This window comes from Asterias amurensis, chromosome 1, assembly GCF_032118995.1.
Source record: "Asterias amurensis chromosome 1, ASM3211899v1".
NCBI classification, from domain to species: Eukaryota; Metazoa; Echinodermata; class Asteroidea; order Forcipulatida; family Asteriidae; genus Asterias; species Asterias amurensis.
This window is the reverse complement of record NC_092648.1, coordinates 23,339,431-23,351,837: the sequence shown is the minus strand read 5'-3', so window position 1 is coordinate 23,351,837 and position 12,407 is coordinate 23,339,431. Positions and strand designations below refer to the sequence as shown.

The following is a 12,407-nucleotide window of genomic DNA, read 5'->3' as shown; positions in this document are numbered from 1 at the left end:
TGGAAGTGCCCGCGGCTATGGTTTGTTAAGTGATTCTTAAACTTTAAAAGCATGTCATTAGCACATCAAAACATGACAACTGCAAAAAAATATTATTCATGAGGGTTTGCTTGGGGAGAGTTCGGCCTATCATGAGGCAGCAATCCGTCCCAGAAACCACGGCCCACAAAACTCGCAACACAAGGCACCCTCCATGTCCGTGCATTATCCAAACGGTATAGTCCATTCTCCTAATTAATTAACCCATCATCGGTTGGTCACCAATGTGGCGCACGGGTTCCCTGCAGCGGTAGTGAGTCGGTGCTACAGGATGATTGACAGCTTCTGAGTTCTTCTGATGGCATTCCGTCATGATGTTGATGATGGTGATGATGATGACGATGGGGGAGGCAGCAAGGTCGTTTACTCATTAAACAATAGCTAATTATAACAACAGTGTTTTCAGTCGTCGGTGATTACATGGCGAAATACATTTTCCCTGTCACATATATAAATTGAGCCGACTGACACGGGTCGGGTCTTGCAAGTCGGGGGCGAGTGAAGCTATACTTGAGTTCATCTTTAAGCCATATACGCCCAATACAAGCTCGTTGCTCTGATAAGGACCAAATGGTGTCGAGTAATCAGCGTATAAATTGACCGAGGACAGCATACAGAAGTTCTGTACTTCAGAACGTGGAAGTCCGTCAGTACTTGATAACGGAAGTCGCCGGGGTAACTTTTTCTCTGCACGCGGTCCATCCAATACCCTCTCTATTGAAACTTTTGTTGTTGGACTTGGATTTAGATTTAGTAGAAAGAAGTCATCGTTTTGGATACAGCTATGACGGGAGAGACGATAGCAGTGAGACATGGGGACCTACACGGGCATATATCGGCACCCAGGCCCCTGGTCGTCGCCTCATCGGTGGCTACTTCCCTCGCCTCGTCGCCGATACAGCGCTCCCCGTTCGCCATCCACGAGCTGCTTGGACTCGGCCGGTCTACAGCTACGACAGAGCACTCGATGTGCGACCCAAGTGCGGTGGTAGCGGGACACGACTCGCTCCGGGCAGCTCACATCATGAGGACCCATCACCATATACAGGCTATGGCCTCCCTGCCTGGGTTTCACCCGGCCTCTCTGTACTTTGCCAAACCACCCATGTTTGAGCCGGCAACTCTGGCCCTTGCCATGCACAACAGGCTAGTCTCGGCGGCTGCAATGCCCCCACCACCTTCGCCACCGCCACAAAGTGAAGAACGACACCATATCACAGGTAAGATGAAGTGTTATTTTCAAGTAAACATAAATCCAAAAGATATATCCTCAATCCGAGGAAGGATGCAATTCAGAGGAAGATTTTCAAGACTGCATGCGATAATCAAAAATTGGAAATGCTAAAAAAAATACCTACTTCTATAACGGAATCTTCCAGTTAATTAATGATCGACAAAGCCCAGGGTCTGTGTGGTGGCTCAATTAAAACACAAAGCTTTTCAAACCGGTTTCTTAAAAACAGTACCGGTAATTTACACTGTTCTTTTCATTGTCCAGCACGATAGGGCACCAGACATACTAAGGAGTGACTCTGACATATAAACCCAAAATTCCATTTAAGTTTTTTGGGGTACATACGTGTAAATTTTACACTTAAAAATATAAATTACAACTGGTCCAAAAGTATGAGTGAAATGTTCAACTCTTCAATCTTCAATTGTAGTTGATAGATGTAAACAAAGTAAGGTTTCATAGAGGTTAGACGTCCTGATTACGTTTGAATTGGCCTTCACTTAACTACTTTGTTGATTTCTATGAAACATTAAATTGTGTATAAGGTTTCGAATAAAAGACCGTCAAAACATTTTTAACAACCTGTATAATTATGCTGATCAAAACGCCAAACAGGAATCAGCGCGTTATTTTAAAAAGACAAAATAATTGTTAGCATAAAAACTTATTTGGTAAAAACTTACTTGGAGAGCTGTTGATAGTACAACAAATTGTGAGAAACGGCTCACTCTGAAGTACCGTAGTTTTCGAGAAAGAAGTAATTTTCCTAAAATTTTATTTCGTGACCTCAGAATTAGATTTTGAGGTCTCGAAATCAATCATCTGAAAGCACACAACTTCGTGTGACAAGGATGTTTTTCCTTCGTCATTATCTCGCAACTCCGACGACCAATTGAGCTCAAATGTTCACAGGTTTGTTATTTAATGCATATGTTGAGATACACCAAGTGAGAAGACTGGTCTTTGGCAATAACAAATGGTGTCCAGTGTCTTTAAGCTTGCCTCTATGATCGTTCTTGTGACGGGTAAAATATAGTACTAACATTTAAGAACGTGTCTGATCGCTTCTGCAGTGTTTTTTTGAAGACAACTCACCAAATGTAGTGTGTTATAGATCAAACAAACCAAACCAACCTCTGGAAATATTGTCCATTTACGTGGTCCAATTTCAGTGAAAATCACGAATATTTTGTGAGGAATTTTGTGAATTTTCGCATACCGTACTTTCCACTATGGCAATCGAAATAAGCAATAGTATTTTTATTACCCCCATCAGATACTGATTGCCGGCGTTGACAGTGTTTCTGACGGCACTTGTATCTGCTTTGAGGTTTAGATCGAAACTAATCAATTTCCGATATTACCAATCTTTAAAGTGTCAACAAAAATTAATTCAGAGAATAGTGTCATGAGGTATTACTGTAAAGAATGGGTCATCTCTTTCGAACAGCAACGTACCACTTCAACTCAGAAAAGCGGATATGTTCCCATTTCAAAACACATTTCAAAACATCCCTTTTTCGGAAAGACTAAGATATCTAACTTTTTGTTGTCTTTGTGTTAGCAGAGTTTTTATTTGCTTGCGCCAGGAGTGTCATCATTGACAGACATGGCGCGCTAGAAATGTTTAATATTATTATTATTCCTGATTGATTACATTTATTGTTCCTGAATTTATATTATTGAATACGGACCGAGGTTGTTTTGCAGTAAAAAAGAAACGTGGACCGGAACCCGGTTGAGTGAACATGCCAGTCACTTGCCAACAGAGTAACGGGTGACAATCACTTTGATCTCCCACCAACCTGGAGTCATTGTGACCCAAATAAAGACATGTCCCTCTTTCAAGAACTCGTGTAATTTCAGCTGATAGCCCTATCAGCACTTCCGATTCCTTGGACATCATCTTATCTGTCATCCACATGAACATAACAAAATAACAATCCAAATCAAAAAGTCCGTGCTGTACACACAAAAAACGGGGACATGTCTTCTTTGGGGACCACAATTGGGTGCTAATTTAGCATCGAACGGACAACGGGACAACAAATGCCGTAACAATGCCCTGAACAGCACCGGGTCCGGGAATCTAACTGTGAGGCCAGGAAGACTTAACAGAGCATCCGTGGGCGACTGTAAACACACCAGATAATGCAAACTATTGTCACCAAACCTCCGATACGACATGTTTTCTTTTACCAGAAACCCGAGGTCTCGTTTTCATCAATCAGTCGGACTAAATAGGTATACATAATTGCATAAATGGAGAAAATGTTTAATTAAACGTACAACGGTTGCTCTGTGTACGGGGCGATTCGTATACGTCCGCTAACCCCCGCGCAGCGGCGAACAATGGTCTTTTTTTCCAATCAACAAATTGGTTTCGAAGTACAGTCACTTGTAACTATATTCCAGGAGATTCAGAGGTCAGCCTATTCGGATGGTATATGCAATATGCCAGGCAGATGGTTTGTGTTTGCTTAAAAAAAGTTTTAATCTGTATAAAAACCGAGGAGGACAAGGGATATGGTCTTCCTTCTTTAGATTGTTGCAAAAATGGAACAAAACAAGCAACACAAATCCGCGACAAAAAATATATAGGTCTAGGCCTACGTATCAAAATCAGAATATGAAGCTGTTTTCACTGAACCGATTTCGTGAAAAAGGGTCATTGATAAAGTAATAGCCATGTCTATATGACCACAAAACTGTCAATCAAAAAATATTGGCACCTTTTCCAATAGGCCTAGTACGATGTTCACATGGAACGGCACTTGACACCTCTCACTTGGTGTATCCAAACATATGCATAAAACAACAAATCTGTTGGACTCAATTGTCCATCGAATTTGTAAAAGATTAATGAAAGATGCTTAAAAAGGCCTAAAAGACCTTAAAGTCTTTGGAAATTTAAGTGAGAAGTTACCCCTTCTCACAAACTAAGTTACTATCCATTGCTCGTTAATACTTATTTTTGAGTAATTACCAATAGTGTCCAGTGACTTTTTACAAATTTGTTGAATAACTTTTTATCGCGTGTGTTAATTGACATGCGATCAAAACTCATCTGAGACTGATGGTAGCATTTGTTACATGTTTTCAACACCTGAAAATAAAATAACTTGCTCCACACTTTCATGATGCTTCACCATAAGGTTTTTACATGCAGTCTTGACGTCAAGTGGATGGTATGGACCTATATCCATACGCAATTTTTTATTTCAAAATAGTACACAAAACTATTTCTCGGCATATTTAGTCAAAGACGGCGTAAGTTTGACCCACTTTGGTGTCATAAACCAAGTGACAAAAAATGGCGTCCATGAAATCAATGAAATAACCATGTTGCCCATTCCATTTCCGAGGGGACAGCAAAAAGCTTTTAGTTGTTGGATTAAGTTGTAAAACAGACCACATAATTCGTAATCACCAGGTGTCTTCAGGAGACATAGTTTTAAGACTGGCGCTATAAACCTTCTCTTAACTTGTTTACAGTTTTTTACTCGAACCGTACCCACTTCTAAACGCATGTCATTCTTCAATGCGTGACTAAGCATTAATAAAATACACCAACTGCCTCACGCAAGTGTATCATACGGAATATTCTGTTTTCTCTGGAATTGAAGTCTCTGCTCTCGGAACAAGCCATAAATAAAAACTCGCTCAATAAAAAAAAATACATACATTTTTATTCTTGTGGCAGCACGTGGTGTAGAAGAAGCTGAATAACCCTCAGGTGTAACGGGCTAATTGAGAGTAAACATGCACGCGCGAGATTGGACACTTTTTGGTGTCGGTAAAACGGCTAATCTTGTTTGCCGTAATGCCTGACCACGGAGAGCTAGCTAGGGTGCAGACTGCGCGGTACACACACGGGCAGAGAACCCGTGGTGCACGGGTTACTGACTGATGGAATTACCGCTTGCAGGTGTCAGACACACAAAATGGACCAGTGCTCCTCGACGGAATGGCCAATAATAAAATCTCCCCTATTTCATTATTATCGGTCACATTTTATTTTATTCCTGCAGAGAGTGCACTCTTTTTTTGAAACAAGATATATCTTGGGGAGACAACGTTTGGGTTTATCATTTTTAAGCAACTCGTTCGATGATCAGTTGGTGTGTCATATATATTATTCAATTTGTGAAGAAAAGTGTGACCGACAGAAGCATCGAATTTGCAAATAAAATTATGTCCTTGCTCAAGAACGACCAAAAAGGTCAGAGGCAAAATCACTTAAAGTCATCTTTAAAAGGTACATGGTTGATAATAGTGAATGAATTTAATCTGGCAACGTTTGTAAACTGACACGGTTAACTGTATTATTTCTTGCTGAAATGCAAGTGGCTAATGAAATTGGCCCAAAACAAAATTCTCACTTCGAATTCTCAATTCTGAAAAAAATGGCAAAATAGCCGTCAAATCCTGAACCACTGTTCATGAACTATTCGCTGTCATGAACTATTCGCAGCTTTTAACGCCGTATTAGATAACATCTTTGCATTTATATATTCAAGGAAATATTTACTTCCTTAACCCAATGATGCAGTGATACCTTCAAGAACGGAAATTGACGAGGGTGTATCTGGTTTTTTTTCCAAGACATTTAAAGCCAACCGCATTTCCTTGTTATCCGTCTTCGTTTGACGTTGAAGGGCACTCACGTTAACAGCACAACAAACAAAAACAAAGACAACAACAAACAGATAATCAAGGTAACACTCAAAGAAAGCCGTCACCAAAGTGTTAATTGCTCTATCAATTAGCATGGTTTGCCCAGCTGTATTGATCGGGGAGTGAAAAACCCACGTCCATTCTAAAACAATCCCAGTAACAAGAGGTAGCTCTGTATATTTGCGTTTAATATATTTCAGCTAATTCGTGTTATAAGCTGAAGTGATTTGTTCATGAAGCTGCAAATGAAATCCGCTTGTCCAAAGTGTTTGTCAACCCCATCGATTCAGCTGTTCAAACTACACAACGCAACACTGACATAGGATACTGTGCCAGACTCACAAACACAAAAAAGTTATCCCCCTGTTTACCTCAAGTTGAAGTGCACTATCTTCGCGTGACCAATTGCCTTTTCACTCCCCAATGTAAATGACGAGCGAGGGAGTGTCAGCGCAGAGCGCGCATGACCGGGAGAATGAACGTTTTCCACGGCCCTCGTGCCCAGCCCCAAAATGGCCGAAGTAATCTTGCTAATTACACCCAATAGAAACCTCCACGATGCGGGTTATTTGGTGAACCGTGCATGTACAACAAACCAAAGTCTAATTGCAGTGGGTGTGCTAACGAACACGCTGTACTTGTTACAGACTTACATGAAGTTTCATCCACTGCACGCAGACCTTGTTCAAGTGATGCTGCCTGGGACAGCTTCTCCAACAATCAATTAACATGATGAGCGAACTCTTATTTACAGTGCACTGACAGTCACGAGGCTGTAGAATTGCGCACAGCTGTTGGCGAATTCCTCTTGATTTATTTATTTCAATATTTAAACGGTATTTGTCGTTACGTATAAACGTTACAAATTGCCTGTCATCACAACTGAAACCTATTTTACATACCCATGCAGGATAGACGCCTTTGTAACGATATGGGATCGAAAACACAGACGCGGAAGACGCTGTGAAAAACAGTAAGAAAACGGGCATTCGCTATTCCCAAAAAACTGTAACCACACGGTTCCTTTTAAAATCACTAAATGTTTTTTAAACAAACGAGATTAACACACAAACATAATTTTTTTATTTATATTATCCGTTTAATTGTTACTTAATTCACTAAATTAGATTTTGTTAAGTTGCAAAAAGCTAACCCGAACTTGGTAAGGGGTGTGACGTAACACATAGTCGCGTGATCGTTTAAGCGATGATTTTCAGTAGCAGGAAGTTCCATAACCGGGATTCGAACCCACACCCTGACGACTCAGCATCAGAATAGTGTCCGATGCACTAAGACCGCGCGGTCACAAAAGGGGCACAATTTCATAGAGCAGAGCTGCTTTAAGCACAAAAAGTAGCTATAAGCACAATAAAATGCTGCTTACCAGAATAAGGTTACCAGCTAAACTACACCGTGTCACATGTACAAGCTGTGACGCGTATCCTACTCTAAAATTGTTAAGCAATATTTTCTGTATATATGTTAAAATTGCATCAGGGATAGAGTATATTATTTTTGTATTTACCCATATACACCGATGTATGGTAGCACTCTGTACTTTCCCGAGTCCAGTGAAAACAAACAAGTGAAGGCTTGGAATTCGAACCCACGACCTTTTCAATTCTAGAGCAGTGTCACACCATTATCATTTTCTGCTTTAAGCAGCTCAATGAAATTGGGCCCAGGATATAGAGTGGTTGTGTAGAACGGCAAATCACCCTAAATACCTCAATATACTCGTCAATCATCGAAGCCAAGGAGTCAGTATTTGGGTCCAAATATTGCCTGAAAGTGAATTAAGTTCATCCCCTACACCGAATAATAACGATTGATTGAATACTTTGGCAGAATATTACCTTCAACGGGCAAGTAAATGTTTAACAGTGTTTGAACCGCCAAGCCACATATTGGATTCTTGTCCATGTGACTGTTCAGCCAATGTAGGGCAGCTCGCCTCTTTCGTTTAGTTGAATTGAAAAACGACTTTAATTTTACAGAGTATAAACAGCAATCTTGATGTATATATATTTGATTCCAGGTACAGATGCTTTGAAGGGATTGTACGATTCTAACTTCTGGCAGGATAGTTCCAGTACTTCTGGTCCGCTATTACTGTAGAACTAAAACTGAAGAATATTAATATTTCATATGTTTTTATAGCAAAATTTATGGACGAATCTTGTTTGCATTAACTATCGATTTTACTTCAATTCAATTCAAATCAACTTTCCGTATTGGTAATGAATTAATTTATATAAACACGACCAACAAAACTGTAAATCCTTACACGTATAGGCTATTACTACACTGTCACTTAAGTGTCAAGTAACACAAATTAAAATGAGAGATTTGTACTGTACTTTCATAAAATATGATTTCAATGAAAAACAAAATAGGCGCATGAAATTAGAAATGGCGACAGAAGCCATACACAGTTCTGAATTGTTTTTTGTTCATAATGACGCATTCTTAATCACCATATACAAAATGTTCTGATTACTAATTAGACCAATAAATATTCTTCACCTTCCTCAACAAAAATTCATAAAAGAAAGTTTTCCAAATGTTTCTTTGTTGATAGTGTATATAAATTGCTACAATAAACCTCCCGGCTTAAATGTGTGTAAATGTGTGGCCTCTACCGCACTCGCCACGCCCCTATATTTGCAATCAGGTAATGCGCGCAACGCAACAAAGCTTGCGGTGTGAATTGCATTCTACATCTTTGCCAATATTATAAGCATCGGGGAGAAGGCGAAGAGAAGAAAAAACTACAAGGTAATAGTAAAGACAGTAAAACCATGCGTCGTGTGTGTGTGTGGAAGTATACTCTCCATCGCTAAGAAATAATCCATGCTTTTACCTTCAGGCGCGTCATTCGCTAAAATCAGGCTACTTTCTCTGTTTTCTAGCCTTCCAACACGAACCATGAGCTGATTACAGGAAAAACTTTACCACTGATGAAACTCAATACCATTACTCAGCCTGCCTGGGCAATGTTTCCTCCCCGCAAGGGACCGCTACATGAGGCGCGTCTAAAGTCGGCCATATTTGCATTTTTATACGATGTGCTAGAAACACTGTGGCGTTATAGATCATGTACCGAGGGTTTAGGATCTGCGTATTGGGATCTATAGCCCTTACCCCCTTATAAACGATATTTTCCCCTTTTCTGTTGGCGAGCTGCTGCTCGAGGCGCGGGAAAAGCCAGGGAGTTGTTGCGTGTGATTACCTTATCAAGTTATGGTGCTAGCAAAAACTACAAGGGAAATCCATGCGTTAATTTGACCAAATATTGATTCGGAGATGGAGGCAGTTTAAGGGCAGTGTGAGACACCAGGGTATTCTACGCCCGGGTGGATATATAACAGGAGATAAATAAAAAGGCAAAAGTGTGGCTGGCCGATATTATAGTCTGGGACTAGTAGTCTGCACTATACAGCCCTGCACTTAGCTATCTTACACTGTTCGACAAATCCTTGCCGTAACATGGATTAGAATTGGGAATTGCGTGCTAGCACACGATCGGATTTGGAATTAATTTCGCACCGATTGGTTCGGCGGTTATTCAGGAACCTTTCACGCCGTCTTAATTCAATAACATGGCGGATCGAAGCGAATCAAATTACGCTTACATGTTTCAATTCCGTAAAGTGTCTGCCCTCGGAGCGGGGCAGGGCCGCCGCGGTGCAAGTTCCCGGAGTCAAGTGGCCATAATGCGAGATTGGCCGCGTGGTTCTTGTCGGGTATATAAAGTGAGTCGTGTGCACGACGACCATATCTGTTGATTAGGTTGCGCCATTTACTGTCAGCACATAGCCGAGATTCGGCTTCAGACGCTGGCGGTACTTGTCAATATCGACCCATAGAACATAAGCGTATACGCTTTACGCGACGAAATTACTTCATTAACCTCTGAAGGTAAAAACACCATCCGCAGTGTGAATCAACCCACTTCCTAGAACAATTGGCCAGAGAGGTTAGTGCTTTCTTTATTTTCCCTTCTCCCAAGCTCTCTGGAAAGTGTTCAGTTAGTTAGAGTGAGTGCGAATTCGCTGATCCTGCGAGTATTAATCGAGTTAGTGTTAACACACAACATGTACATGTAAGACGCGACAAGGTTTGCGTTTGTAATCTCAGAGTCTCTTTTCAAGCCGTTCCTCAACGTGTTGACTCAATTAATCGTACAAGTGTTCCAATCCAAAGGGTCCGGACACCCGATCAGGAGGGCCACTTTCACTTAGCAATTATTACACATCCTTGCCCGCCCACAAAATCAAATTTCCCAGCCAGCGGTAATACTGAGATTAGTTTAATTATGGCTCTGTTAGCTCCTGCAACTCCGAGGGAAGAGTCTGCAGCCAAAAATTCAATTACGCTGATTGCGCTGAGATCCTGTTAGACAATTTCATCGGAGCCGGAGAGACAGAAAAAGCCCTGATAAATTCAATTTCACAGGTCAACTTGCTAGAACTAAAAAGGCTAGTTTACTCGGCGTTTTTACACCGTTCTTATACCTCGTGAACAACCTTATTGATTTCATAACATGATCGAATTAGCTTTGCCTTCAGATGTTTGTTTTCGTGTGCGTGAGAAACCGTATACGCCACCATTACCCGGAGTTACATACTCTTATACCTTGTAGCGACCGCCCTTCTTTTTTCACAAGGCGTAGGAATACTAATGGGAAGGTGTGATCGACACTTCTTAATCTAGAGTATAATAACATTGCGCATGGGATTAGCCAGTTACAGAGCCCAAGGCTAGAAACGGTAGACATCTTGAAAATTAGCCAAGTGCACTATTATTTCCGTCCACGGGGTGGTTGTCGTCTACCGATACTTTCGAACAGATGTCACCGAAGGGCTATCATTTTCTACATTTCAATTTCACAAATAGGTTTTCAATTTACACGATGCAACATGACACATCGTGGCTTCATGGACACGATCGTGTTTTACAAATAACCACAACTTGGGCTGATCCGATGAATTCATGGTAAAATACAAACTACGAACGACTGGAAGCACAGGGTTATCAAAGCCATGTTTACAGCTTTTGACGTCTGAACACACTTGAACAAAATGTAACTACACCAACAGAGGGTACGAAAACTATGTTTTCTTCGCACCCAATAGATTGCATTTGTAAAAAGCTCGGCAGTCATGAGTACCGTACAACAAGCAGTAAGGCGGTTGGTTTCCTTCCCTCTATATCCCATACCTCCTACCATGGAGCTATACTCCTACTTGGTAAAGATGATCATTTCTAAAGTGGTCACAAACTAATTGAAAGTGCGGAATCACAAATACACCTGTACTGCGGTGCACCCATCTTGTGTTTCATCATCATAACACAATGTAATCGAAACGAGGCAAGACGCGTACATGGACCAACCCGACCTTCCTCCACATTATACAACCCACATGATGATCTCACTCCGATTGGTTGACACTATAACATGATGGGTTATAGAAGACACTCTGATTGGTTGAAAGTTTGGCCTACACACTGTGAGAAACCGTGTACCGTATTCAGTCAAAATCGGAGTGTTTCGTTAGAGCGCCGAACTTTTGACCAATTAGGACGCCAGTTAGAAAACCTTTCCAAGGAGCCTGTTTTCATTGACGGAACCGAGATTGACCGGTGTCGTAATTCGTTTAGTTCATTAAGTTTTCACGTGTGTTTGTACTCACAGAATTGCAGGTATAGACATTATGTGTATTGTGCAGTGCCTTTTGACGTGTTGCAATTAAAGATTCAATGCATTTCTTGAGGTATTGGGTGAAAAAAAGAACAGAAATTCGTGTGTTTCTGAAACAAATGCCACCTTGTGTTGGGGGAAGTGATGCATTCCTTGAATTGTCTAAGTGCTCTAGTCAGGCTTGATCGAGTTAGCAGTTTTGCAAGAATTTAAGGGGAGCGAATTATACACATTATAGAGTGGGAAATTTTAGGGAAACGGCCATTCTTCGCATTATTGTAACGAGCAATTACAGACCCGTGACTCTTCGTGAAAAATGTTTGGTTGAAATCTCACAAGGTCGACTCCTTTTGTCGGAAATAAACGGTTAAAAGAGCGAGAGCGAGGTATGTGTCGCTGATGCTCGTCCCCGCGGTAAATCAGCCAGCCCCATGAAAGGCAAAATGAAATAAGCAGTCCTTGGACTTTGGTATAAAACGTAAAAAGGGGAAGAAGAAGAAAGTGAGAATCGCACAGACAAGAAAGTGGTAGGTGGGTGTCGATGGTGGATGAATAGACCTATTCTTGTTCGTGAGCAATAACAAAGAAAACCACACATCCCTCCGGAAACCTATACTAATGAACAACATCTTGCTTTCAAAATTATTTTGGATCTTTTACATCGCCAAGGTCAGGGGTGGTCTGGTGCCGGGCTCTCGGTCCCTTGCAGACTAATCTGTGGTCTTTGAAAGATGTCTGGGGGGGTGGTTGGGT

General features: G+C 41.1%; 1 protein-coding gene across 1 annotated transcript in view; it reads left to right on the top strand.

The window, feature by feature from the left end:
• The first annotated feature begins 471 nt into the window (after positions 1 to 471).
• LOC139940297 (uncharacterized) overlaps positions 472 to 12,407 on the top strand; it is a 29,781-nt gene continuing 17,845 nt past the window's right edge. Inside the window, exon 1 of the mRNA XM_071936488.1 lies at positions 472 to 1,259. Coding sequence (XP_071792589.1) covers positions 824 to 1,259 — 436 coding nt within the window. The 5' untranslated portion in view covers positions 472 to 823. The remainder of the gene's footprint in view (positions 1,260 to 12,407) is intronic.